The sequence below is a fragment of the Gnatocerus cornutus genome, chromosome 2, assembly GCF_029298725.1.
Source record: "Gnatocerus cornutus isolate USDA-ARS CGAHR chromosome 2, icGnaCorn1.1, whole genome shotgun sequence".
Classification (NCBI taxonomy): domain Eukaryota; kingdom Metazoa; phylum Arthropoda; class Insecta; order Coleoptera; family Tenebrionidae; genus Gnatocerus; species Gnatocerus cornutus.
The window spans coordinates 5,018,051-5,045,938 of NC_142234.1; the positions used below are offsets into that span (position 1 = coordinate 5,018,051).

A 27,888-nucleotide genomic window follows, 5' to 3' on the forward strand; every position below is an offset into this window, starting at 1 on the left:
ATGAGACCAGATCCTGACTACCCGCAATATATGAAGATTCCTCCGGCTCCGGTAAATCTCTGCTATCAATTTCCTTAGTAAAAATTGTTTCAGGTTTATAAATTTCGAGACACGTCACCGCTGGATGAATGCATTTTTCCAGATTTGCCAAAGAACAGAAAATGCACAAATGCAATTTATTGTATGATCTCCATAGCTTATATGGTGTTCCTGGTAAGAAACGCGCCAAGTTATTCAAGTGCTTCTAAGTTCATGTTAGGCAGTATTTTTCGCCACGATTGTTTGGACAACTAGTTTGAAGGTATATTTGTATGGGCATCCTACATGTAAAAACGACGCAAACCTGTAAGTTGATAAAATTTCAAAAAGTAATATTTAACTCAATTTTAAGAATCACACTTTATGCAGAAAACGGTACTCAGTGCATCCCAGCTGAAGAGTGCAAGGGACCTGATCGGTGGTAAAACGGGTTGTTGTTATAAATAACTAACTTAGTTTTTAGAGTGAAGATTTTGGGGCACTGCACTTCTACAGAGATGAAAGAATATTCATTTGCGCTACAGAAAAACGTAAGTTGGTACATTGACCACATTGATTTTAATTTTATAAAATTCTTGGAAGGACGTCAGCAAGTCTATGAACAGTTTTATAATAACACTACTATTGGCAACGGGTAATAGTTTATTTTTATTTGATGTTTAATTGATCTGATATTATTTCAGTACTCAGTCATCTTATATACGTCTTATTTCGAGTACTGCCAAAAGCAACACTTCACCTTGTTATAGTTGGTGGAACGGGTGCAACAGGAACAGCCTGTGTTCTTTACTGGTAACTTTGATTGTCTACTTATAAATTTCGGCAATCTAATTCTAGGGACCTGTATCTTGAACAAAAGCGCAAAATCCTTCTTTTCACGTCGGTGCTAACTTCAGTTTATTTAAGTGGCGCCACAATTCTCTTCTTTTTCCTCCGACACAAATATCAACTGGTTGCTCAAATGCTTAGAGAAGCAAGCAAGATGATTTTTGTGGCACCTGTATTGCTGCTGCAACCTGCTATTGTATAATGAAGAACACCCCGATTTTACCTAATTTAGAAATTTCAGACACTTGGTTTTTTAATTTTGGTCAATGGATCTATGTTCTTTACCGGAATAATAATGTATTACCACGAAGATAGAAGTGATGATACTGTCAACAAAGTGAGGTACAACACCAAGAGATCGCTGAATTGTTCTTACTCGTACTATTTTAGACCTTGGTACTTCTTCTTTTTAATAATTGCAATTTATTGGTTGTACGCGTTTGCAAATGGATGCCAGTGCATGATAATCGCTTCTATTGTATCCTTACACTATTTTACAAGGTTAGTACGAGTAAAAGTCGCATCTGCTTTTCAATTTTTTTAGAGAAGATCTCGACCCCCTCGGTTAACATATTTGACGAGTTTGAGGATCTTGCGCTTCCACTGTGGTACAGTTGCTGCTGGAGCTCTGGTGGTGACACTACTCAGAGGGCTAATACCATTAATAAAGTGTCTAAGAAAATGTAAGCCACATTTTAGAGATCTTGTTTGGTGGATTGACAAAATGGATGAAGCCTCAGCTTATCTGACAAAAAGAGCATACATTATGGCAGGTAAAAAACTTTTAGTTTTTCGATTTTTGAAGGCTTCGGCTTTTGGCTTATTAACAATATTTTCCAATATTAAAATCGAGAGAAAAGATTTGGGATTTCATAAATAATATCTAATGTACTAAAGGTTCTGAGGGTCTGAATTCAAGCAAAGTCGGGACAAATGTTTCAAAATATTTCAAAAGAGTTAAAAAGATCTATATGATCCAAATAAAAAATGTGAAAAAATAGGGAATTGAAAGGTGTTCGAAAATTTGACAAATCCAGAGAGAAATGAGAGAAATCAAAATGTAATCAAATTAAAAAAATCTATTGGATTTTACCAAGGGTGCATTAAGATCCCGGGCTCATGAAAAAATATTAGGTCTTTAAAAAATTGATTCTAACCTAATATTTAACAATTCTTCTTAGATCGTTTTTAATTTTTCTTTATATTCTCTTTCATCCTTCTTAGGTTCTTTTCTGATTTTCTAAATATGTACTTTGTAAATTGTGTACATTTTTAATTTTGATTTTCTAAGGTTTTTCGGATATTCTAAATTCTCTTGAAGTTCACTTTTTATTTTCTTTACGTTATTTTTAGATTCTTTCTAGACTTTCCCTGGATTATTATCTATAATTTTTTTCTGCATTTTTCTTAGTGAGTGAGAGTCATTTACATTTAATTACATTTAAATTTCTGCCTTAGATTTTTACATTTTCTTTAGATTTTCGTTGGATTTTTAGACTTTTGCATTTTCATAAATTATATTGATTCTTTTTGTCATTTTATATTCATCAATTTTAAGATTCTCCAAATTGCTTCGATTGTCTTCAATTTTTAGATTTTATAAATCCTTTGAGATTCGTTTTAATTATTCAATACAGTGGAACCTTGATTAACCGTGTTCGCGATTAACCGTGCCCACTCAATCCAATTTGGACGATGAGAGCGTCGATGACACTAGGGCAAAAATGGGCAAATCAAGAAATGGAAGCAGTTGATGACTTTTTGAACTGTGAACAGAAGAATTTAGATCCTCAATTTAAGAAAAATTAAAACTAAGGTAGAAAAAATAGTTTCAAACTGTCAAAAACAAAAACTTTGTACTCTAGTTCCTAAAAACTTGGTGCCATGACATCTCTAATTTCTTTACATCTGGAAACTCTTTAGATTAAGTTAAATTCCCCTTAAATGCCCTAAGTAATTTTTCAATTTTTCTTAAATTTTGTTTATGTTGTGTAAATTTTTCTACTGCTTTTCTACTGTTTTATTTTAGATGAACCAGAAATTCTCTTTAATTAATTTTTAGATCTTTGGGTCTGCTTAGATTTTTACTCATTCTTTTACATTTTTCCTGCATTTTCTTTAGAATTTGTTTAGTCTTTATATTCTTTTTGGTTTTTGCAAACTATCTTTGTGTTTTCTTCATAATTCTGTTTTAGCACGTCTAGTTGATTTCATCTTATTATTTTGCCTCAGATTTTCTAGATAATCTTCTAGTTGTGTTTAAATTTTATATATTGTTCTTAGATTTTTCAGATTTTTTTTTGATTATGAATTGGTGTTAGATTTCTGTGAATGATTTTTTTCAATATCTCTCACTAATATATTTTTTTAGGTTTTTCTTCAAAAGAGCATCTCTAGTTTTATTTACATTTGTTTAAATTATCTCTAATTTCTTTACGCCTGGATTCTCTTTAGATTAAGTTCAATTCTTCTTATATGCTTTAAATAATTTTTCAATTTATATTAAATTTTGTTTATGTTGTTTATGTTGTTTTACTGCTTTTCTACTTTTTTTTAGATAGACCAGAAATTCTTTTTAATTTATTTTTAGATCCTTGAGTCTGTTTAGATTTTTTCTCATATTCTTTTTTTCTTGCATTTTCTTTAGAATATGTTTAGTCTTTATATTCTTTTTGCATTTTGTAATTTCTCTTTATGTTTTCTTCATAATTCTGAACGTCTGGTTGTTTTCAACTTTTTATTTTGGCTCAGATTTTCTAGATAATCTTCTGGTTGTGCTTAAATTTTAAATATTATTCTTAGATTTTCCAGATTTCCTTTTGATTATGAATTGGTGTTCGATTCCTGTGAATGACTTTGAATTTTTTTATTATCTCTCGCTAAATTTTTTTTGGCTGTCTTTATATTTTTCTTTAGAGTCTATATTTTCTGTATTTTTTCAAAACTTTCTTACGTATTTTCTTTAGACCATGATTTCTCTCTGAAGTTGTCTGAATCATTACTCTTTGCGCAGAGTCAAATTTTCTTTCCATTTACATATTTGAATTAAAGTTTGGTATTATTTAAAAAAAATAATTTGTGGCCATGACGTAATCGATCATATATACCTACTTGGTATCCAAAAACAGCACATTTAAAAAAACCCAAATTTTTTGAAAGATTGTAGGTATAAAAAATATAATTAAACTGACAAGTATTAATCATTTGAAATATACGAAGAATGAGAAGAGACAGAAAAAGATAAAATATTTGTACAAACAAATTTAACCCTGATTATCTGACAAAGAATTTCGTAAATACCCAAAAAATGTAGAAGCCCAAAAATGAATTCAAATAAGAAGCATTAAAAAATGTGTTCTGAATACGAGAATCAATTTATCCCCATCCAAATAAATTTCAGCGATCCACGGAAGTACCATCTACCCATCAGGAAGAAGAGCCTTAAGACTGTCCTGGCTATTCTTATGCGACATGGTATCTGTTGACTATTTGGCTTGCGCCACAATGCACGCCATTTCCTTTTTATTAATTTTGGGTGGATTTGCAATTCTTTTTGCAATGATAACGGTAAAACTACGAACATAATAATACTCCTTCATTTTTATTTTTAGGTTCTGGATCTTGACTTTCCCTTATCCACAATTTTGTTGGGTATGATATTCACAGGACACATCACATTTTTTTATGTCTCGTTGATGAACGTTTGTGAAATTGATCAAAATAGTCTTATGCTCTAATAGTCATTGTATTTTTAGGTGGTCATTGAAACTATGGTTTTGTGTTTTTGTGAAGACAGACTACTAAATACGGGTAGCAGATATGAGCCGTATTTTATGGGTGCGGATTTTTTTCGATTGATGATTGCTGCTCTGGAAGTAACATATTCGGAAAGGTCTGTTTGAAGCAAAATAATAAATTGGATGTTGTCTAATTAACACGAGTATCGAAGATGTGGTTGATAATTTTGGGTGTTTTTTTGTCGGTTATAATCGTCTGTCGTTTCAGCAAATTGCCAATTAAGACGTCAAACAGAAAATATTCTCCGGTGGTAGATATTCCTCGTTCTAATCCGCATGAAATTAATTAACAATCATTAATTAAATGCGCGAGAAGCGCCAATGTTTATCTTCTTTTGGAGCCATAAAGAAGCGATTAAAAAATAAGCAATAATAAAATCGAAGCGATAATTTCAAAGAGGCGAATATAAAATTTCGAGCTCGTAAAGTTCAGAACCGCATTGAGTGATAGTTACGATTCCGCGTTAGTATCATCCCCCATTCTTCTTTCTTTTCTGAGAAAGACCATTAACGTAGGCTTTATTAATGTGGGATAAAATAGGGATCATAATCGCGTGAAGTATAAAACCGGCCTTTAATAAACTTTCTAGAATCAATCATTTTCGGTCCCTTATCAAATACCGGAGTATTTTAAATTATATTGCTCTCGAACGGGGGAATTGCGTTTCGTTCCGAACAATCAATGATGTTATGAGTTTTCATTATTTCTGTTTGCTTGTAATAACATCCAGTGGTGGAACTTCCAATGTCTTAACGATAAACTAAGTTAACACGCCGCCTTCGAACAAATCAGATCCGACAAACAAGGGAAAATTACCACAGTAATATCCTTATTTAAGGTCCACTCCATAAAGTGCTTGTTTGAAACTGAATCCGTCGAGATCTCAGACCATGATGTGATTTGATTTTGGCGAGCATCGAACCAATATCCCGCAGGATTAAAGAACTACAACTTTATTTTAGCTCTCTGACGTCGTTGCGACATTTTTACCTTGTTATATTCTTTCCAAATTGACGAAATTACCCTGTGGGGTAAAGCTTAGAAAACGCACTTTTGGGACAAATGCACGTGCTTGTTGTGTAGAACAACCCCAAATATCTCAGAGGTCTAAACTTCAAAAACGCTTTATTACAAGTTTTTGAACAATCTGTAGGGTTTAATCTTAAAATCCTCACAAAATTTAAAATTTTTTGAAATAGCTTTGAAACATCTAGGATAAACTAGGGTTAGCTGGCCAGTATTGTAATTTTGATCCTATAACTTTTTTCATGTAATGAGCAACAGTGAATTGTTCCTTTTAACTAAATGAAAAAGTGTAAAATCCATTATTTTGTTGAATATACTGGTAAGTTCAAAAGCTAGCCCACCAAAATTTTATTACTCTTGACTTTTAATGACTATAACTCAGTCTCAAACGCATACATTTCAAATCATATTTGGTTTTTCGTTAATGTAAATGTAAGACGTTTGTTCTATTCTAAAATTTGTGTTCAACGTGGACTCATAAAATTTGGGATTAGATGCGCCATCTCCTCCATCATGTTTGGGTGAGATTGCGTAATCAATTTGAGGGTTCGTAATTTAAATCGTTTAAATTAATTTTAGTGAAATGCCTACCAAATACAAAAGACGTAGCAATGGTTTTTTGCATGATCTCATACCCTTGATTAAAAATATGCTTAAATGTTTAAACACTTTTTTGATTTTGCGTCTTTTTAAGTTAAAGTTTAACTATAATAAAATTACATTCAAATTTGTTTTATTTTTAAAAACAATTTTTTTACGATTTTTTTAAAAAAGCTGAGCCATTTATCCCCCCTTTTTACCCTAGTCTTAGAGCATCTCTTCTCTCGGAGATTTTTTAAGATCATTGAAAATTAAAAATTTTAATCTTTATTCTACGACCATCAAATAATTCGCTTTTAGACAAAAAATAACGATGGCTATTAATTAGGTCTGACATAATAATATGATTCAACGGTTATTAAAAGAGGCGAAGTGTCTACATACAGATAGATGGCTTTTAAGTCTGCATTTGATTTTTATCAAAATTCAACAGTTAATTACGGTGTACCTAATCAGCAGATACAGGGTGTTCAAAAAATAGCAGACCAACTGATAAGAACGTCAAACTCTAAGACACTGTGAATTGGAAATGCTGTTTAAAATTTTTATTTGAAACTTTGTACGGGAGCAAAATAACTTTAAATATTGCGAAAAACGGCAACACTGTTCAGTTCTTTCGGTAATTATCAGGAGTATATTTTTGTGACCGCAGCAACACTTTGGTCGTTACAATTATTAATAAATCATGTAATTGGTTACTATGGTTTGCAATTAGCTTTGATAACACCTGACCAGTAATTTTAAAAGTGCAAAATAACGTTTTGTATCAACATTTAACGCATTTAAAAACAGTAAGTATGTAAATGTCATCCAAAACATGAACTCTAGTAGAATTTTGTAAACCTTGAGTTCATTAAATCGAAAAATTTGTGCAATAATTAGCGCCCCTTTAAGTGGCTTTAGATTTCCAACGAAGCACTCAATAATTGAAAAAAAATAATTTAGTTACTAGCTATTATCTGAAGATTCACGTAGTGAATAGTTGGTCCGCCTTTTTTTGAACACCCTGTATGTGCATGTAGTCTACAAATTCGTCGAAAAATCAGCTATATTTGAACCTAAATGACGTTTTTTTTCTATAAGTAGAGGTCAAAATGCATAAAATAATGCTTTTTAATCAAGATCCAACAGTAAATTATAAAGAAATCGGTAAAAATGTGCATGAATTCCTCAAAACTCCAAAATTACCTAAATTTGAGACTAAATGACAATTTTTCCTATATTCTGGCCGCTTTAGAGGCTATATTTGCCAATTAGAGATCCAAATTTATAAAATAATAAGTTTTGAACAAGAATCAACGGTTAATTATAGAGATATCGGCAGAATTGTACATGAAATCCGCAAAAATTGACAAAAAATTACCTAAATTTGAAGCTAAATGATTTTTTTTTTTATATACAGACAGTTTTTGGGGCTGTATTTGCAAAGTCAAGGTCTAAATGCTTAAAATAATGAGTTTTTATCAAAATCTAACAGTTAATAATGGAGAAATCGCTAGAAATGTGCATAAGATTCACAAAACTCTCGTCCTAAAGAGTCATGAAAAAAAGTCGATTTATGTTTTTAACATACCTGATGGACAATGCAAAATTTCGTACAAAAACAAGATAAAAATGTTTGCGCGTCTTCCGCTCTCTGCAAAAATTAAATTAATCTGTAAAAGAATTTTTTTTTGCATTTCGTTAATTTTGTAGATCCTGCACAAAATACTTCGACATAATTATATTATTATCATTACAATTTTGTAACTTGTATGTTTCTATTTTTAAATACAGTTTTCATTGATAAAAATGTGTTATATTTTTTTCAGTAAACGGTCGTAGATAAAGCATAGTATTACACTCGCATGTTATGGCTCTTATTTACTCAATTGGTTTGCGCAAACATCAACCGAGTGAATAATGGATCTTATAACATGCTTGTATAATAATATCTTATTATGACTTTTAGATATCACCTTATAATCATTATAATTTAATCATTCTAATCGCTGAAGTTTTAGGAGTTTTTAGCATTTCTAGAATTTTTAGGATCTTTCCAATATCTGCAAATTCTCTAGAATAATCTCTTAAAATATGGAATGTTGCTAGTGTTTTTAGAACCGTTTTATTTAGTTTTAATGAGCTTTAGGTATTATAGAAATTTTTTAAGATATATTTCAGGTTTCGAGCGTCTTTAGAACATCCGATCCGGTGTCTTTGTACAGGGTGTTATGGAAATGAGTACACAAAATTAAACTGGTAAAAGAACTCACCATTTGTCACAACTTTTCTTAATATTTTGTTTTTGAGATGGTATGTTTTTAATCTAATTTTTCCCCCCTATATTTTGACGGGTCGCCCACCTACCATTGAATTGCTATAAAATTAAAGAACAAAAAAGCATAAAAAAAAACTCTGCGTTATCAGTCCGCTTGTAAAACACTTTATTAATGACCATTCTAAACTAATTTGTTAAACTATTTAAGTTTAACATAAAGTAAAACATTTTGGGAATTTACAAAAAAAATATTCAAATAAAATCATTAACAGGTTATGAAATTAAATACACAAAATTTAACCGGTTAGAACGCATCAAGATCTCCAACTTTTCTACATAATTTTTTCCGTAAACGCATTTTGATATTTTGATTTTCACCTTTTTCCGCCCTTAATTTGGCCAACCGTTCGATATCTCTAAACAAATTCACTTTCATTTCCGCAACGACAACTTTTTGTCATAAAAACGACTGATAGCTGTAATTTAATTAAAAACGCTCAATTTGTTGTGAATTTTCCCAGTGTCAAAGTTATCAGATCGTTCTTAAAGTGCAAAAGGTGGTACAAAATGGTTTATACCAACATGGAATACACGGATATGGTGCTTCTCTATGGAGAAGGTCGGGGTAAAGCGTCTGAACAGTGCCCGTGTCCCAATGGCTAAATGTGCACTTTGAAAACAAGTGGATAGGTAGAAATGAACCAGTGTTGTGGCTCCCTCGTTTGCCAGACTTAAATCTCTGCGATTTTTTCTTGTAGTTACATATGAAAGAGTTGGTGTACGCGAACTCCGTGAATTCAGTGGAAAAATTAAGTGAACGTGTGAATGCTGTGGCTGAAACAATTCCTCAAAACCCAGCGATAATTGCGAGAACACCAACTTCAATGGCCCGGAGAATTCAAGCATGCATTAACAGTGAAAGACTGCATTTTGAGCAATTTTTGAAAAGAAATTCGGCACTTTTGTTCAATTGGGTTTTCGTGAATTTATTACTGTTTTTTTTCCGACAAACAAATGAGCGACAAGTATTAACCTGATGTAACTACTCGTTTTTATAAAGCAATAGTTTTTGTCGCATAGACGAAGGTTAGAATCCTCAATGCATGAATTTTCAATGATTTTTAATTCGAACACGAAAGCATTTTGGAAGTTGTTGCATATGGTGAGTTCTCTTACCAGTTTAATTTTGTGTACTCATTTCCATAACACCCTGTATGCAGAAGTTAGTAATGAGGAATATTTCAATTCCCTTATAAACTTTAGTAGTTCAATTTATTACCCTTTTTATTTTCTCTTTATCACAACTTTTCCTAGCATTCCATTAAAAAGCAGACAGGATTTTACCATACTGATGAAGCTTCTAAAATTTCAGTAGATATTTCAAAGTTCCAGCAAACTTAATTAACAAACTTTTTTTTGATTTGAGACAGGCCATAATTTAGAAGAAACGTGAAAATATCGACGTAAATATATCTCCGTTATTAAAACCTGAGAATAGAAGAGCGGAAAGAAAAGAAAAACCACAGTCGATAAATCAAACGTATGGAAAATTAATAATCACAAAATAGATCGCTGAACAAGCGTCGAGAATCGACCAGCAAAATGAGAAACGTGACGAGAAACAAGCACAAAATGTAATAAAAATAAATCAAAATGATCCCGACCCTCGTTCTATAGCAAAAGGATTCCATTCTAAAATAACGCGTTTGAAAAATCCGCAGGAAACTTGTTCATAGACAAATATTATTTAACCCTCACAAAAGCCGTAATAGTTTTTCAACGTCGAACCGCACTTCGACGTGATTGCTTCGGAAAATGAGGTTTTTCAGCAATGATAGAATCGTGAAAAGAGCCGCTATGCAAAGCGACTTATTGTTACGAGGTTTTCAACAAGTTTTCCTGGTGAAATACAGTGGACCGTTTTGACCTTTGTGGTAAAGTACAAGCGTTGTTTTGTTCAATAAAAACTAAATAGGAGTTAGAGGAACAAGTTTATAGAGAAAAGCGTTCGGAATCTATTCTAATAAATATATTTCTGGATAGTGGAAGCCACCGTATTTTCCATTTCCAGTAATACGCCGCCAGTCTAGGTATTCCCTTGAAACCCTATAATTTTATTGGGCAAACTTTCTATGATGTGCCTTTCAAATTTAACATAGCCCACAAAGTTTACGGTACTTATATGAATAAACCCCTGTCATTATATTCTTATTAAATATAAATTTAACTAAACTTACTCGAATACATTGAAATTTGTGCGTTTTTCCCTGACGGCATAATTTAAGACTAAATAAAATTCCAAAATGAATGTTTGCACATTCAACATTGAATTGCAACATAAATACGTCTGTTTTCGTTAAATGTAAACACAGTTAATTAACTCGACTTCATAAATTTATCAAGCAGATTTAAAGCTGTTAAAATATAACGTGCTATTGCTTAGACCAGGAATATTATTACTAAAGTTAATTGTGTAGCGTTCTGCATTGAAATCAGGTTGGATGTTTGCACGAGTTTGTACATAAATTTCAACTGGTGTTCTGCTGGCAGTTTACAAAGGCAAAACATTACTGGAATTAATAAAGATCATTGGATTGCTCAGTACAACTTGTCCCATTTGGCATATAGGCATTGAGAAGTGCCTTTTATATTAAGTTAAAAAGAAATAAATAAAAAACGAAAATAGGAGCAATCTATCAAATTTTTCTTTTGTCTGTGGTGTACGTGTGTATTAAGTAGCAACGGAACTGGTGCGGTTGAAATGAAATTTTGCTTGTTCCTTCGTGCTTTCTTCCAAATTCTGACAGCCAAAGGAGATTGATCACTTACTAATCACGTTTTCGCTTTATTCTGTCCTACACGCTGACAAATAATGCTGCAATTTAGGTCGGAGCAAGATGGAACGTCGTTTTCCGCAAATTTCCGTTTAATAAGAAAATTATTAATTGCAGTGATACGAGACCTGCCACAAGTATGGATGGAAAATTGCCCTGAAAACTATGTCAGATCTAAGCAAACAAATATCTTTTACGTGCTACAGTTTTGGCGCTACAAATTTACAAAAAGACGACTTCTCGCATTGTGTCATTATATTAGTATCGATTTGTTTGTAAATAAACAAAGTCGTGAGTTGGCATTTTTCTGTTTGCTTCTGAAAAAACTCTCAGTAAATGAGACAAAACTAGAGAAAGTTTGCCAAAGAAATGAGTTGAATTAAACTTTTATTCAATTCAGTATAAATAAATTATTCGAACTAGTCGAATCTCAAGAAAACGTAAAGGAATCTGGGGCAAAACCGGAAACAGTACGTAAATTTGATGCAATTTATAGCAAGTGCACCATTTTTTGAACAAAAAAGTAAGGCAAAAGGAGGTTTTTTGGAAAACAATAAAAGAAAAATCAAATTCGCAAAAGAATGTATTTTATTGCAACAATAATGTTGAGTTCTCTCTAGTAGTTTGCAGTCAATCTTCAAAGCCAAAAAAAAGCGTGAGAACTGGGCCAGAGGAGTGCATCCACCTTCAAACTGCTTGAACTGAAGGTCGAGTTATGGCCAGTTTACGGTGAAAATGTTGCAGAGCCAGTTTTAGAAATGAGTAATGACGCCACGATAGTGTGGTTTCGAGTAGAATTGTTGTCAACCTGCTAGAATATGGTGAGATCTAAAAGACAAATTTGTAATATAAAATATTTTTATGCACTAATCATGCTTTTTGCAAATCTTAAAAAATCTTCTTTTTATTGTGTATTCAACTGCTGGCCAGGCTAGCAAACAAAAAAATTCCATCAAACTCTATTTGGTCTTTAGAAAAGATAGTTGATTTAAAAGAGTTCCACACCAAGTTCAGCTCTAAAAAACTATAATCCAAATTGATATATTTAACAATGATAATATTAGACTACTTACAAGAAAATAAGACAAATGTAGTCAAATATAATTCACGAAAACAATAGTAATTTGGATCACAAAGCCAAGAAATGCTGTTTTGGAAGTCTAAGTGAGATTACAAAGACGAGGCAAGGCCGAGTCATAGCAACTCGAAGACTTTTTTCTGATTTAGTAACTTTTACTTTTCAAAGTTTCCCCCTTAACCTGTTGGAAATAAAATATCCTAACTTCTCTTATAATGTTTAATACTTCCGACTGTCCATTGATGACAGACTAACCATTAAACAAAAAACTAACTACAACCTTAGAAAAAGCTTTAGATGCATGCGCAGTGGATTCACATTAGGCGCTAATTCAAATATCTGCAGTGGCGGCGTGTTGGAGGGATCTTAATACCACGTGTCTTAAAATTCCGTTCTCGATGGACTATGAGTTATGTGCGGAAAACGACATTATTATAATTACAACGCACATAAAGTGTTAAATGAAAAAAAATACTAAAAATAAAGTGCCATTTTGAAGTAAACGCTGTTTTATTTCATGCTCTTCGCCACTGGTGTGCGAAGCAAACTGACCGAATCTAGGGGAATCAGGGTTTACTTGCGCATTAATGCTTTTAGGACATGCTGAAATTTCCTTTTGGACGCCGTTTTCCCCCCGACCTATTTGCATGTCTCCAAAAACGTAAAAAAGGACAGCGGCCTTTAAAACCAATTAAACTCAGCCAGGTTTAATTGAGATAAAGAAACAATAAGAAAAACACAAAATTCTTGAAAACTTAAACATGTAAATCAATGGAAATTAGAAATAAAAAAGAGGGAAGAAATGTCAATGTTGAAGTAAAGAGGAACAACAAGACAAACCATTTACAACTAGATTTATTTTCAGGCGTTTTTCCACTTCTGATTAATTCTAGCTTTTATGTTAGTTAAACCCCTTGGAGACAGCAGTTGGAAGTTAAATTTAATTTAATTGGTACAAATGGCAGTTCGTAATACCTATGCGTCGGCTAATGCATGAAATTTCGTCCAGGGACGTACTTAATGCACTGATTTTAAATCTAAAATCTATACACAACAAAGAATGGTTAATTACGTCTTGTATAAAATGGATAAACGTAGAAAGTGCATATTTCAATTTCTCCATGATGCATTCACGCTGAAAATATTCTGTTAACAGAAAATGCAGTCTGGGTCACACCAGGATTTTTATCGAAAGGCATTATTTATTTCAACAAAGGTTTATTAGTGTGGCCTCTATTTTGTATAATTGGACTTGAAAATATTCGCGAATTATTCAGTTATCCAACACTTTTTTTGCCAAAAAAACGAATTATTTGTCAGTGGTGCGGTACGCTCAACTTGACTGCCCTTCAACTAGTTACATAATTGAAGGATGAAATTAATACGTAAGACCTCAATGAATTCCAGCACAGTGGAAAAGACACAAGCCAAAAAGAGAATTTCTAGTAACACGTCAGTCGAGTGATTATAAAATTGAGTTCTAAATGTGCATTGAAATAAAATCTAAATTGCAAGATTAATTAATTAGGTGATTAATTTTAAGAAAAATGTTTCCGTCTAAATCGATTCTTACTGAGCATAAACACTCTGTATATTACGCTGCTTTAGTTAATAGTAACGAGCTGAAAAATGGACAATCAAACGCGCCTAACTCTGAACTGAAAACTCTCCAAAATGTCTAGGAATGAATATAGGCTGGTACTTTACCTTACAAGATATTTTCTCTGAGCAGCACTCTGTAGCACAAATTTCCGAAACGACCGTCTTTATCAAAAGTCGAAACACAACTGAACCAATAAAGAGATTAATATGTAATTTCCTAACTGCTTATAACTACCTTTTTCTTGAGCGAACAAAAAATAATCAAATAATCCGGAGATATGTAAAATTCATAAATAAATATCGACCAAAATTCATTTACATTCTTATTTAAACAATCAAGTAAATACGCGACTGAAAATTACTCACTTCCTCAAATTTCACGAAAATTACGAGAGTTATCAATTTTAGTGAAGCATTTGGTCAGTTTTTGTTTGGCATTAAATATACAAATTTCTAAAACTTGTGTCTTTTGATATACAATGTTGCAATTTAGCAGAGTTAATAAATAAATGAAAACCAGCAATTTCCCCAAATTTCATAGTTGTAGCACTAAAATTACCAAAATTACGAATTTTAGGGGAGATCTTTCATATTTCAGCTTCATCTTGGAAATAAAAATTTCTAAACTTTGTGTCTTTCGATCCACAATGTTGCAATTTGGCAGAGTTAATAAGCGATTAAGAGCTAGTAATTTTCCCACATTTCATAGCTGTAACATTAAAATTACCAAAATTACGAATTTTAAGAGAGGATTTCTCATATTTTGAATTTGCCTTGAAAAGAAAAATTCCTAAAATTTGTGTCTTTGATCCACAATGTTGCAATTTGGCAGAGTCAATGTACAATTGAAAACTAGTAATTTCCTTAAATTTCATAGCTGTGGCACTAAAATTACCAAAGTAACGAATTTTTACCAACTACCTTGCAAAAATTTTTCTCAGAACAGCACACACACAATCAAAACGACTCTCTTCTCGAAAAGTCGAAACACAACTCTGACTTTAATAAAGAGATTAATACGTAACTTTTAAATTGCTAATCATGGCATTTTTCTTTAGCGAACAAAAAATTATCCGGTGGCGCGGAGGATTAGTCATAATTCGGATTTGCTTTGAAAATTAAAATTTCTAAAATTTGTGCCTTTTGATCCACAATGTTGCAATTTGGCAGAGTTAATAAACAATTTAAAACTAGTAATTTCCCCACATTTCATAGCTGTAGCACTAAAATTACCAAAGTTATGAATTTTTAGGGAGAATTTCTCATATTTCAGCTTCTCCTTGAAAGTAAAAATTTCAAAAATTTGTGTCTTTGGATACACAATTTTGCAATTTGGCAGAGTTAATAAGCGATTAGGAGCTAGTAATTTCCCTAAATTTCACAGCTATAACACTAAAATTACCAAAATTACGACTTTTAAGGGAGGATTTCTCATATTTCAACTTCGCCTTGAAAACAAAAGTTTCTAAAATTTGTGTTTTTTGATCTACAATTTTGCAAGTTGTCAGAGCTACTAAACGATTAAAAACTAGTAATTTCTCCAAATTTCATAGCTGTAGCACTAAAATTACCAAAATTACGAATTTTGAGGGAAGGATTCTCATATTTCGAAATGATCGAAAGAAAATGTTTTTTAAAAAACAAACATCTGCAAATAAATTTTTAACTTTTAACTCTGATCATGTCCGCCAATATAAAAATTACATAAAAGTAGTAGTAGAAGAAGAATTTAATGATCAAATGCAAAAAACGTCTAAAAAATAAGTGAATGAGCGCAGTAGTTTCTTGCAAGACGCCAAGTTTTTGGGACTTTCCAGTTTCAGGGCAAATGTGAGGGTGAGAGTTCACTATAGTGCTTTCACTTTTGAAAAAATCAGTTTCTAGTAAAATTTAGCTTTGTCAACGTGTTTTCTCCTTTTTTCTGTATTTTCTTTGGTTCCTGAGTTTCGAGTTCGAATTTCAAACAGTCTTTTTCAAGACTAACAATAGCAGATCCTTATTTTCATAAAGGTATATTTTATATAAATTAGAAAATCTGTTGTTATTAAACAAAAGTACATAATAAAGTTTATAATATTGACAGCATCGCCGAGAAAAATAATCTAATAATAAGACTGCCTCCGTATCACTGCAACTTTAATCCGATAGAACTGATTTGGTCACAATTAAAACATTTCGTCCGGAAGAAGAATGTTGGGCCCAAATTGGTATCTTCCAGATTGGCTTTAATTTCCGGAGGAGTTGCAACTATAGGTACCTGCCACAAACTGGTCAAACTTTATTTTATTTTGAAAAAACTTTCTGTTTGTTATTTTATTCTTAATATATCACATTTATTTCTAAAACTGTTTTTATTTCTACCTATTTCTTTTTGTGAGCAATTGATTAAATGAAATAGAATAATTGGCTATCTTTTTATCTATTTTTCTTTCGGATATCTTGGAAGTTACGCATTTTGTATAGTTTTTTCAAACTTAATCTTCTTTTTCGTTTATAAGATTTCGTTAAAACCTTAAAGACCCTTTAAATTCTGCCAAGAGCGCATTCAGCACCATCGTAATCTGTCAGAAACCATATGTCTAGGCGCCACAATTGTGAACTGTTTATTACTTCTTAGAGTTTATAATCGCGTAGTAGAGAAGAGAAAGCGCTGTAAATGTATAAAGTTTTATTATAAAGTTTCTCAAAGTTAAGAGACTATTATATGATGGGAAATTCATTTATGCCGGTTTTAATCTTGAGCATTATAGTTGTTTATCACAGATTTTACCTCGAGGCAATTTTATTGATCTAAAATATTTTCCTGTCGTGTTGGTTCCTGCTAAAAAACATGTGATAATCATTCAACTTCAACGCAATAATAAATTAACAGTCATACTTCCATCGACACAAAATTCCATATTTTAACGTGACGTGAGCTATAGAAGGTGTTATTTTCGAGTTGCTTCACATAGCTTATCATTAATCATGTTTTTGGTGCTAATTTTGCAAAGGATTATTTTTTCACACGTTCTGTAAATAATTTCGTCTCCGAAAAAAGAACGGATGTGTTTGTTTGGAAGTAGTAGAGCAGCATTAATAATATTTGCAGTTTTTTAATGGAAAAATTAATTATGACAGAAAACAAATAATCCCACTGTCTGAAAGTCTGAATTGGTTTAACACATAATTTAATACGGATTACGGCATGAAAAGCATTTTTTGCACCGGACCGTTCCGGTGTTAAATTGGATTGTAACGAGAGGAATGAAACAAAAACACTTTGGAATTAAAGCGCATTTTAAAATAATTTCACGGAAAGCACTAACTGGCTAGTCTTTAATATCTGCGACAATTATTCTTGTTCGAAAGTAATTTTAACCGACAATTTTACGCTCATTTCATTTCTGTTTGTTGCGGAAAACACTTTCGAATTTCGTCGAATGAGTCTTAATTTCAGATGCAGACGTGATTGTGGAAGTTGGTGTATAAATAACGATGTTGCCACCCGCAGTGTTTAATTATAATGATAAAAACATAAATTACTGCTTTGTAAAAGGAAATTACAATTTCGGTCGCGCTTCCAAACCACTCAAAATCGAATGGATTATTGAAAACATTCAAAAAATACGAGAAACACCTTTTATTATTTATACGCCAAGGAGTAGCTCGAGGAATAAAATTTTAAGTGTTAATAGACCATTATCTTGAAGAACCCGAGGCAAAACTTAATAAAGCATCCCCGTGTGATCTCAGTAATTAATTATAAGCACGGAACAGTGAGTAGGTAAGTACTCCAACTACTTTCAAAGTTTTTGCCATAAAACTATACTTTCGAGTTTGAATGACAATCTTACAAGGAGAGCTCTTCACTCATTTTGTATAACGTAAAGACTTGTTTACGATATGCGTCTTTTTTATCATATTTTGCACGATTTTATTTTACGGACTACTTTTACACATCGCGACTTTATTATTCCTCTAATGAAGAGGAATTTGAAACCATAAATGTATTCTTGTTCGTCCAATTTACAAAAAAGTGAGTTTTACAAAGGTTACATGATTTCATATCTGCGCGAGCTTCAGCGAGGGAGTTTAAAGAAAACAAAAGCTTTGTACATTTTAGAACGGTTTGGCCGTGGGTTGATGTAGATGTATATCTAAATATTATTTTTAAATTTCAGCTTTACATAAATAGGCAATTTTCTTTTATACATTTCCTGATCGAATTTCACTTCGGTCTCTAAAATTCTGTTGTAGTAATGAGAAGTACTATAAATCTACCGATTTGGCATAGAATTAATTAGCCAGTTAAAACTAGTAACTTAGCAAATTCATTGTTGCACAGTTAAAACTAACAAACTGCAGGTTTTAGCAGAAAATTTATGAATCTCTTCAGCTCTAGAATTTGTTAAATTAGCAAATTTTAGAGCAAAAGAGATAGATATACTGTGAATATTTATTTTTGGCACAGAAATACCACTCGAATGTTTAAATTAGTATTTTGATAAATGATTTTTATAAAAAAATATTGGAAATTGTTGGATCATTTTAATTTTTTTTTCTTATACATATACAGGGTGATTTTGAAATAGAAGCGGCAACAAAAATCACGACTTGACGGAAATACGTAGAAAATGTTTTCGGTGATTTTTATTAATTTTATGATAAAGGTGAAAGTTCCTAAATCCCGATCTTACTCGACGCCACTGATATGCACAAAATAACCTTAACAACAACGCAGAGCATTTAGTTCGTTAATAATGTATCTATGCATAGTAACCTTAGTAACCTTAATAACCATTGGCGTAGCATGAAAATTAGAATTAATTTCTATAATTTTTTTCTAAAAACTGAGACAGAAAACAAAACTTGTCAACTTTCGTTATTTACAATAAGCTGTAATGGTTTTTTTTTCGCCTTTATTTTAAAATCACCTTGTATATCTTTTGTTAGAATTTGCTCAGTTAATTAGCAAGTTAAAGATAGTTAATTAATTGTGATCGCTGGTAGCTTTTAATAGGAAAATGAAGCAATTTTTGATTCGCTCTAAAATTAAAAATTATAAAATTTATGTCTTCTGCTCTATCATTTGCTAATTTAGAGCAGTTAGTTAATTAGTCAGTTAAAAATCATAACTTCCTCTAATATGATTACTGTACCGTTAAAATTAAATTCTAGTGTAACAAATTCTGAAAATATTTGGTTTCAAAAATTAAAATTTCGTAAAATCCAATTCATCTCGGCTGTAATTTGCTAATTTAGCATAGTTAATTTGTAAGTTAAAAAAATAGTAACTTTAGCGAAATTTAATTCCCTATCATAGAAGGTAATAACAAACTAGAAAGGTTTTATTGCAAATTTTTAGTTTGGCTACAATTATTTTTTTAAAGTTATAGTTTATTCTAGAATTTGCTAATTGCCATAGTTAATTGGAAAGTTCAAAGTAACAACTTTCCCAGTTTTAATTACTGTAAAAATTAAGGATTTTTTTTTATTTGTTCCGACAATAAAAGTTTTTAATATCAATCTCATTTACTTTAAAATTTGTTAACTTAGCAGTTAATTAACAAGTTAACAATAGCAACTATACTAAAGTTGCATTACTAAAGCTCAAGCGTTTAAATTAGCAGATTGGCAGGTTCTTATAAAAATATTCGAAATTTTTAGTTCGTTCTAAAAAAAATATTGTAAAGCATCTCTTTTGTTCTACAATTAAATTTGCTAATGGGGCACAGTCAATCAACTAGTTAAAAATAGTATTTTTTCCAAGGTGATTATGTGAATATTAAGCAATTTTTGATTTGCTCTAAAAATTTAAAATGCTAAAATCTATCTCTTCTGTTCTAGAATTTGCTAATTTAGCAGTCAACTAGGAAGTTGAAACTAGAGCAAATTTTATTGCTTTAGCATTTAAGTTGTCAAGCATAGAGTAAATGCGGTAAAATTTTAAGTTTGATTTATCCTATTGAATACAAATTACTTAAATGTAGGTAGCACCTATATTTTTTCTTTAACTTGCGAATTGACATTAAAATAGTAACTGCTTCAAAGTTGATTGCTGTGGCGTTAAAACTAGCATAATGGCAAATTTTTATAAAAAATGTAATTTGTTTCAAAAATAAAAATTCGTAATATTGATCTATCTCTTTTGCTTTAGAATTTGCTAATTTAGCAGAGTTAACATTAGCAACTATACCAAAGTCGATTTCACAAGCGTTTAAATTAGCAGATTGGCAGATTTTTATAAAAAATATTGTAACTTTTTGGTCTGTTCTCAAAAATTTTTTTTTCTTAAATCTTAATCCTTCTCTTTAAGTATAATGTACAAATTAGCCACTATTTTTAGCAATTAGCAAGTCAAAAATTGTATTTTCTTTTGAAAATTTTCCCCAAAAATGATTGCGTTAAGTAAATCGGTAGCTTTTAATGGAAAAACTAAGCAGTTTTTGATTTGCTCTAAAAATAAAAATTTCTAAAACCCATCTTTTCTACTATTGTCGGCTTAAGTTCTAAAGCTGCTAAGTTGATTTTAAATTTATTAAATCGACCAAACTTTATTTTTAAAATTTTTGTCGTGAAATCTGAGATTTGAAAATACTGGAAATAAAATACATTCTGAAAATGTAACACATTAAAGAATCCCACAATACACCTTTTTGTTTTCCTTTTCATAAAAGGGAAAACACATTTTATCCAAAAATGGACATAGCAAGCCAACACATTAAGCCGGCGATTTGGTAATTTAGCACAGTTAATAAGTAAGTTCAAAGTGGTGGCTTTAGAAAATGTTATTGCTCTAACATTTATTGACATTGGCAAACTAGAAGGTTTTTATAGACAATGTTGGGGGTAAAATTTCGATTCGTTCTATAAATAAAAGTTTTTAAAACGTAGGTATATCTTGACTATAATTTGCTAATTTGTCCCGTTAATTGGCAAGTTTAAAATAGTAACTACGTATGATTTGATAGCTGAAGAGTTAAAACTAGCATCCTGCCAGATTTTCAAAGAAAATTTAAGCAAACTATTAATGAGTTCTAAAAATAAATAAAAAGTTGTAGAATCTATCTCTTCTGCTCTAGGATTTGCTAATTTAGCAGTCAATTATCAAGTTAAGAGTAAAAATTTCGAAGTTTTTCATTGCTTTTGATTTTGATATTACCAACACAGAACAGTCTAAAACTCTCAAAATCTTAACACGTCCAAATTTAAATTAGAAATCTGAAATTTGATTAGGGAATATTTGAAGAAACTGGAAAACACGAAAAACTATAGACTTGGCAGTCATAAAGCTTAGAAACTCTAGTCTATGAAAATCTAACAATACTGACAATAAATATGAGAGTCACAGACTCCGGATCTAAAAGCCCAAGATGCGAGTGCTTGCTGTTTTTTTCATTTTTCAATACTGCAGGGCCTTAAATTAGTAGAGTAATCCAGAACAGTTAATTTAACACAAACATGCTCAAAAGTCCTTCTTCTAATGGGGTAGAAACGGCCAAACTCAAACACTATACATTCTCAAATGCAGGTAGAATGGGTTTGGAAACCGTAGCTCCGGAAATCGAATCCGGAATTCTGTCTGATACGTACTTTACTAAAAGCGAACCGGTTCGATAATTCTTAATTGCTTCTTCCAATCTTAATCCTAAGGGATAAAATATTAAAGCGGTCAGTTCACCGATACGAAGGATAAAACTTAAGCCGCCTCGATTATTGCCTAAAATTGGAAACTACCGGCGCGGCGTAGCGTAAAGTAAAGGTTACATAAGTCATTTTCAATCTAATCGAATCATTTCTTGCTCTTGAGTTCGGGGAAACATTTCCAGGTCTCGTCGAAAGGGCCATTTTATTCAATTAGAGTGCATTTAGAGGGGAATTTAATTTCTTTTGATAGTTGAAACATAGCCGGCTCATTTCGCGAATTTTCACTTTTCTCTTGTACATTTTTAATTGAGATGGCATTAAATTCTGTCTTGATTAACTACTTGAGACGTCGGAGGTTCGGTGTCTCGAGTTTTGTACTCTTTTAAACTTTAGAATTTCAAGAGGTCCTGCGTTTAATTGCGAATATCGTTGTTCCATAATTCGAAAGCTCGTTATCACAACTGATGCGCCCGACACTGATAGAATAATTTTGAGTATCACAAGAGCAATAAATCGTAATCCGTATGTTTCCGATAACAGTCAATCAATGTCTGTTTCCCATAGGTGGGGCAGGAACTCAATTGGAAGTTATTAATATGTCCGGTTCGGTTTTGATTTTCTTTCAAACCCCCACTGACTGTCAATAAAGCGCACAGAAATATGTCACGTTGCGTTTCAACATGGAAAATAAATTTGAAAATTGCACGACATTTAAATCACGAAACGGTCGCATTATCTACATGAAAACAAATTAAATTTGGCAATTTATAGCGGCAATTCGCGAAAGTATTTATCATAAACATAAGAAATGAGATGATTACGATTTTCCAGTTTTTGGAGCGCCCCTCTGGGGATAGAGACATAAATCAGGAAATTCAAGGCAATCAAGGCAAATTTATCAAGGGAAATTTCAAAATCCCGGTTATTAGGATTAAGTAAAAAATATGTTCCTGAATCAAGGATGAATTCGTATTCCGTTCAGATCTGTATGCGGAAATCTCTGACAAATCTTTATTTACGGCGCCAACTTTAAAGTGCTAGCTGAATTGACGATCACTGGCTTAGTCAAATTTCTTTCGAAATCCTTGCATCCCCAATTTTTCTCATCTCCTGTCTCCAAAGAATCGATTAAAAAATCGGATGCCAGCTCTCATCTTACCATCAGTCGCAGTTTTATTCGAAATTCGACGCGTTCGCTCCCTGAAACGATCGTGGGTCATGTTTAATTACACCTCTCCAGGTGGAATGGGAGATTCTTATGCTTCGTCGAATTCGTTTAGTTTCAACACAAAACACAAAAAGTATTCAAGAAGTTTCATCGCTTATCCACCCACACTAGAGACCACTCTTTGCGCGAATACAATTGTCCCCCACTGGGGCTTAGATAGACTGAATAAAATTGAATGTGAAATTAAAGTGCGAGAATGAATTCATGATAATAATAAATTTGTAATAAACTCCCCAACAAAAAATTATTTTGGGAGATAAACTCATGGCCTGAGGCGTTGCACACTTTTCCATTCATTTCGAGTAATTATCGAAATTTTTAATTAAAAGTTTGAGTGTATTTAGACTTTTAACAATAATAAAACATACCAAAAATACGTTTTACTGTAAAACATCGCACAACATTAACCATGAAAAACAGCAAGAATTTTTCTCCGTGTGTGATGACAGTTTCGCTGAATATGTGGGCGAAAATAAGATTATTATGTACACAAGCGACCGCACATACAATGTAACAGCTATAAATTGCCACTATTTTGCATGTGTTTATAGAAATTCGAGCAAGACTGCGCGTATAAAATTTGCATGCATTTTTACGACGCTTTTTATTTATGCGCTTATTATGGGCGTTTGTGAGCTCCACAATGATATTTATTAAAGTAATCTCATTCGGGCAGGACCGAAAAGCAAATGCGAATGAGTACATCTGGCAAATCTAGTCAGTTTTGTAAAAAAACGGATAACATCAGACTTCAAAGGAAAACACTTTCTTAAATTCATGTCAAATTTAGGGTATTTTTTAATAATAATTTTATTTTATTTTATTTTTTATTAAAGTTATTATATGTTTCATTTCACTTCTTAAATCTGAGATTTTTTTTAAATAATTCCCAAATGTTTGATTTAATAATTGTTCTAAACAAAAAGTGAAAAATCCTTTTTGATAAGTGTGCCCTAAAAAGTTACACGGTTGTAAATATGAAAGAAAACAATTTTTCGCATATATCTCCTCAGTATTTTTTTCATCAAATTTTAAACACAATTTGCATAAAATCTAAAATGACTACTGAGTTATTTTCAACACATTTATATTGAAAAATAATTAAATTATCTATTAGTTCCACAAATCCTCACAAATAGCCAAAATTATCGGTGATAAAACACAAATTTTTGCGTCAGCATCTAGAACTTTATCAACTATGAGTGTATGCGAATATTCAAAATTTTATTTTTAAAATTAAAAACATTTTGGGAGTAACCACAAATGTTGCCGGACTGTGTAGCAAGATTTATCAAAATTTTAAGAATTTAATTTTGTGTTCACTAGATACAATCGAGGCACAGCCTTTTTTATATTAAAGGAGCATCAAGTCAAATTCATTCAAGCCAGAAAACGGCGAAAATCAGCGAGAAATCGTCGTTTCGCATCAAAATAAGCGGATTTATCTAAAAATTTTGATGATTTTGTGCAGATTTTTGCTGTTTTCTTACAATTCAGCCGTTGAATTTTGATAAAAACTGGTGGTTTTGTGGATTTCGAGCTTTGCATTGCAAATTCAAGCCAGAAAACAACAAAATCAGCAAGAAATCGTCGTTTTGCATTGAAATAAGCGGATTTCTCTAAGAGTTTTGATGATTTTGTGCAGATTTTTGCTGTTTTCTTACAATTCAGCCGTTGAATTTTGATAAAAACTAGTGGTTTTGTGGATTTCGAGCTTTTCATTGCGAATTCAAGCCAGAAAACAGCGAAAATCAGCGAGAAACCGTCGTTTTGCATCGAAATAAACGAATTTCTCTAAGAATTTTGATGATTTCGTGCAGATTTCTGCTGTTTTCTTGCAATTCAGCCGTTGAATATTGATAAAAATTGGACACTGGGTTTTGTATCTCTTCTGCAGTTGCTGTTTAACTGAAATTTATTTTAAGTTATGCATGATATTCAAATACATATATTCATTCATCTTTTCAAAAATATAAAATAGTTATTTATAAAAGCGTCACAGAAGGATGTATATGTATGTATATGTACTGAACTGAACATTTTTTGCTGCGAATTCTTTGTGCTTATTTTCTATGTTACTAATGTCTCTTTGTCTGATGCAAAAAAATGCTACTTTTCCTCTTCAAATCATGAAGAAAGTAAGGAAGTATCCATCACATTAACTAGCTCTATGTGTTTTACTATGAAAGTACTAACCTTCTCGTTTAAAACCTAATTTTACATGCAACACAGATTAATTTATGAATTGAGTCAAATTTGGAAATTTTGGCAAATTCAAATGTATTCACACCTATAATTTTTACGAATTTCTATCAAATCTTTTACTAACAATAAATGCGAATAGACAAAAATCGTAAACATAGAAATAATCTAGTTAGTAACATCTAACTCATCTAACTTCAAAACGACATTTTGGCAAAAACATGACAAGACTGGTAACACTTCTGACTCTTACATTGTTTGTTGTTCTATGTCAAACTAATTTTTCAACTGGAGCAGAACAGTGCTACTATTGTCGAGACGACTGCAAAAGTCCAGAAAAAAAACACTGCCCAAGATCAGGCCAAAACCTGTGTTTTACTATAAAAGCAATATATGGTAATTGTTCCAATTTTTTATTAAAAATGTTATTTTTCTTTTAGGTGGCACCACAAACATAGGCAAAGGCTGCATGGGCGAAACTTCACATTTGGCTCTCACTTGCAAACTGAGTGCAAATCGCAATGATTCCCATCAAACTTGTAAAAGCTGTGTTAAAGATTTATGCAATTTTGGAAATTTAAATGTGTTGAGACCTGTGTTACTCACGCTGAGTTTCGTGACCTTGATGCTGTAACATATATTTCATATTATGTATTAAAAGAATTAATTAAAAATTGTAGGCAATTGAACAATCTATTCTTGAGAAGAATTAAAAACGGTTTGACAACAAACATCACAAACATTGGCTTTTTCCGGAAACTGAGTTTTTTATATGACGATACAATCAGTTAACAAACTGTGACAACAGTGGGTAATTTTTTAACACTGAACATAAACTCAAAGTGCATTTTAAAATCTAAAACCGCTCCAGACCTATTTTGAAAATTCAAAAAGCGGAGTGCATCTAAACGAATCCACAAACGGATTGCATAATGCACTTTTTGTTATGTTTGCTTAATAGAGAACTCTAAAGTTGATCCTGTATGACTTTCCAAACGAGCATCCAATTTAAAACATAAAATTGAAGTACACAGAGTTTTGGTAGTCTGAGAAGTTTAATCTGTTTGATCGGTTTTAACACAATTTTATTTAAATCTGATGAACCAAAGAGTAAAGCCATAAAACTTGTTGTTTATGCTTACTTACATCCACATCTCTTTTTGGTTGTTGTAAGACTGACCAGATGGGTAAAAATGTTTATTACGGTTCATTTCAAGGCAGATTAAACCCAACCACTTGGAGGGTTACTATGTTTATGGGGGTTTGCGGTAAGATGGCTGTAAACTATTTAAAAAGTCAAAGCCATAACTGCACTAGAGCGTTTGGTAAACTTAGTTACACTAGGAACAGCAATGTCCGACAGAAAAATTTATATTATGACTTGAACTCATTTAGATTTTCGAATCTTTGAGATTTGAGATGTTGATAATGTCGTCTTTTCTTTTTTATTCAAACTCATTCATTAGTTCCACTTGGTTTGTTTCTAAACTTACGAGCAATTTAACGAATCCAAAACGGTCAACTCATAGTAAAATTCGGTATTTTTTTACAATTTTTGTTTTTTGAGTCAAAGATCACGCATAGCACATAGTAGAACTTCTTAATAATTCACTTTGCATCGAATAGGACGCAAATCTTTTACAATTCCAACAAATTCCTGATTTGACAGATAATATCAATAATTCTAAACAAACTAATTTTGATAGCTCTCCCACTCTTTAAACCATTACCAATTTTAAATAAATTTTTTAGCTGTTCAGATACACTCTGCACTTCCATACACCTATCGCCACCAAAATTGGGGCCACGATTTCTACTTCCAATCTCTTTAATAACATTATTGTTATCTTCACTTCCCAATCTCCCCATCAAAAACACAATTTCTTCTCAAATATTGACATCTTGACATTTATCCTCAAAAGATGTCAAAATTGCAAATATTTTTATCTTTCATAGTTTTGCATGTTTTTTGCCACATTAATTCAGCAATTGGTACAGTGAACCATTGTGAATATTGTGCAGATGAGTGTATTGACATAATTTACCGGGACTGTTCACCTATAGAAAACGACCAGTGCTTTACACTGAAGTTAGAAAACGGTAAGGTACCTTGAGGTCAAACTCTAGAGTAAGTGGACTTCTTCAATTTTCAAACTTATTACACAAATTAAAAGAATCAAGAAAATTTACATCCCAATAGAAACAATTTTTCTCATAACAATGAAAACTAGAAGATTTATAATTTTATGTGTAATTGGCAGCCGAATAGTATTAACCCGTTCGTAATTTGAGTTCTTTTATAAATCTATTTTTATTAAAAGTCTTAAGTTTTTTTTACCTCCTCTAAAATTTGTGTTACTGGAGTTAGAAGGTTAACACTCTTAACCGATGATATTACATTTTTAAACCTGCTTTATTGTTTAAAATTATTTCAATAAACATGTGACCAAAATTCTAATAAAATCCGGAAAAAAATGAACGAGGAATGAAAGGTCAAAATTGTGGTAATGAAATCAGCGGTTCCACTTACTCCGGGTTACCTTAAGTATCTTAACCTTATTTTTTTTTTGCTCGATTTCATGGTAACGTTTTTAGATACATTCTCTTCAATGACCAAAGGATGCATGGCCGAAGATTCTTTCATAGCGTTCCAATGTTACGGTCTTGGAACTTCGATGATGTCTGTACAATATTGTGCAACTTGCGATACAAGTGGTTGTAATAAAAATTTAGCCCAATTGCATGTTGTAACACCTGTATGTAT

General features: G+C 31.8%; 1 protein-coding gene across 1 annotated transcript; it reads left to right on the forward strand.

The window, feature by feature from the left end:
* Positions 1-27,846, forward strand: LOC148178242 (choline transporter-like protein 3). The gene is made up of 11 exons (XM_088031574.1): positions 1-51; positions 94-213; positions 260-345; positions 392-460; positions 877-1,063; positions 1,109-1,368; positions 1,414-1,640; positions 4,268-4,434; positions 4,479-4,568; positions 4,623-4,759; positions 27,720-27,846. Exons 1-11 carry the CDS (start codon positions 1-3, stop codon positions 27,844-27,846), a joined length of 1,521 nt encoding a protein of 506 aa, XP_087887700.1.
* The last annotated feature ends 42 nt before the right edge of the window (positions 27,847-27,888 follow it).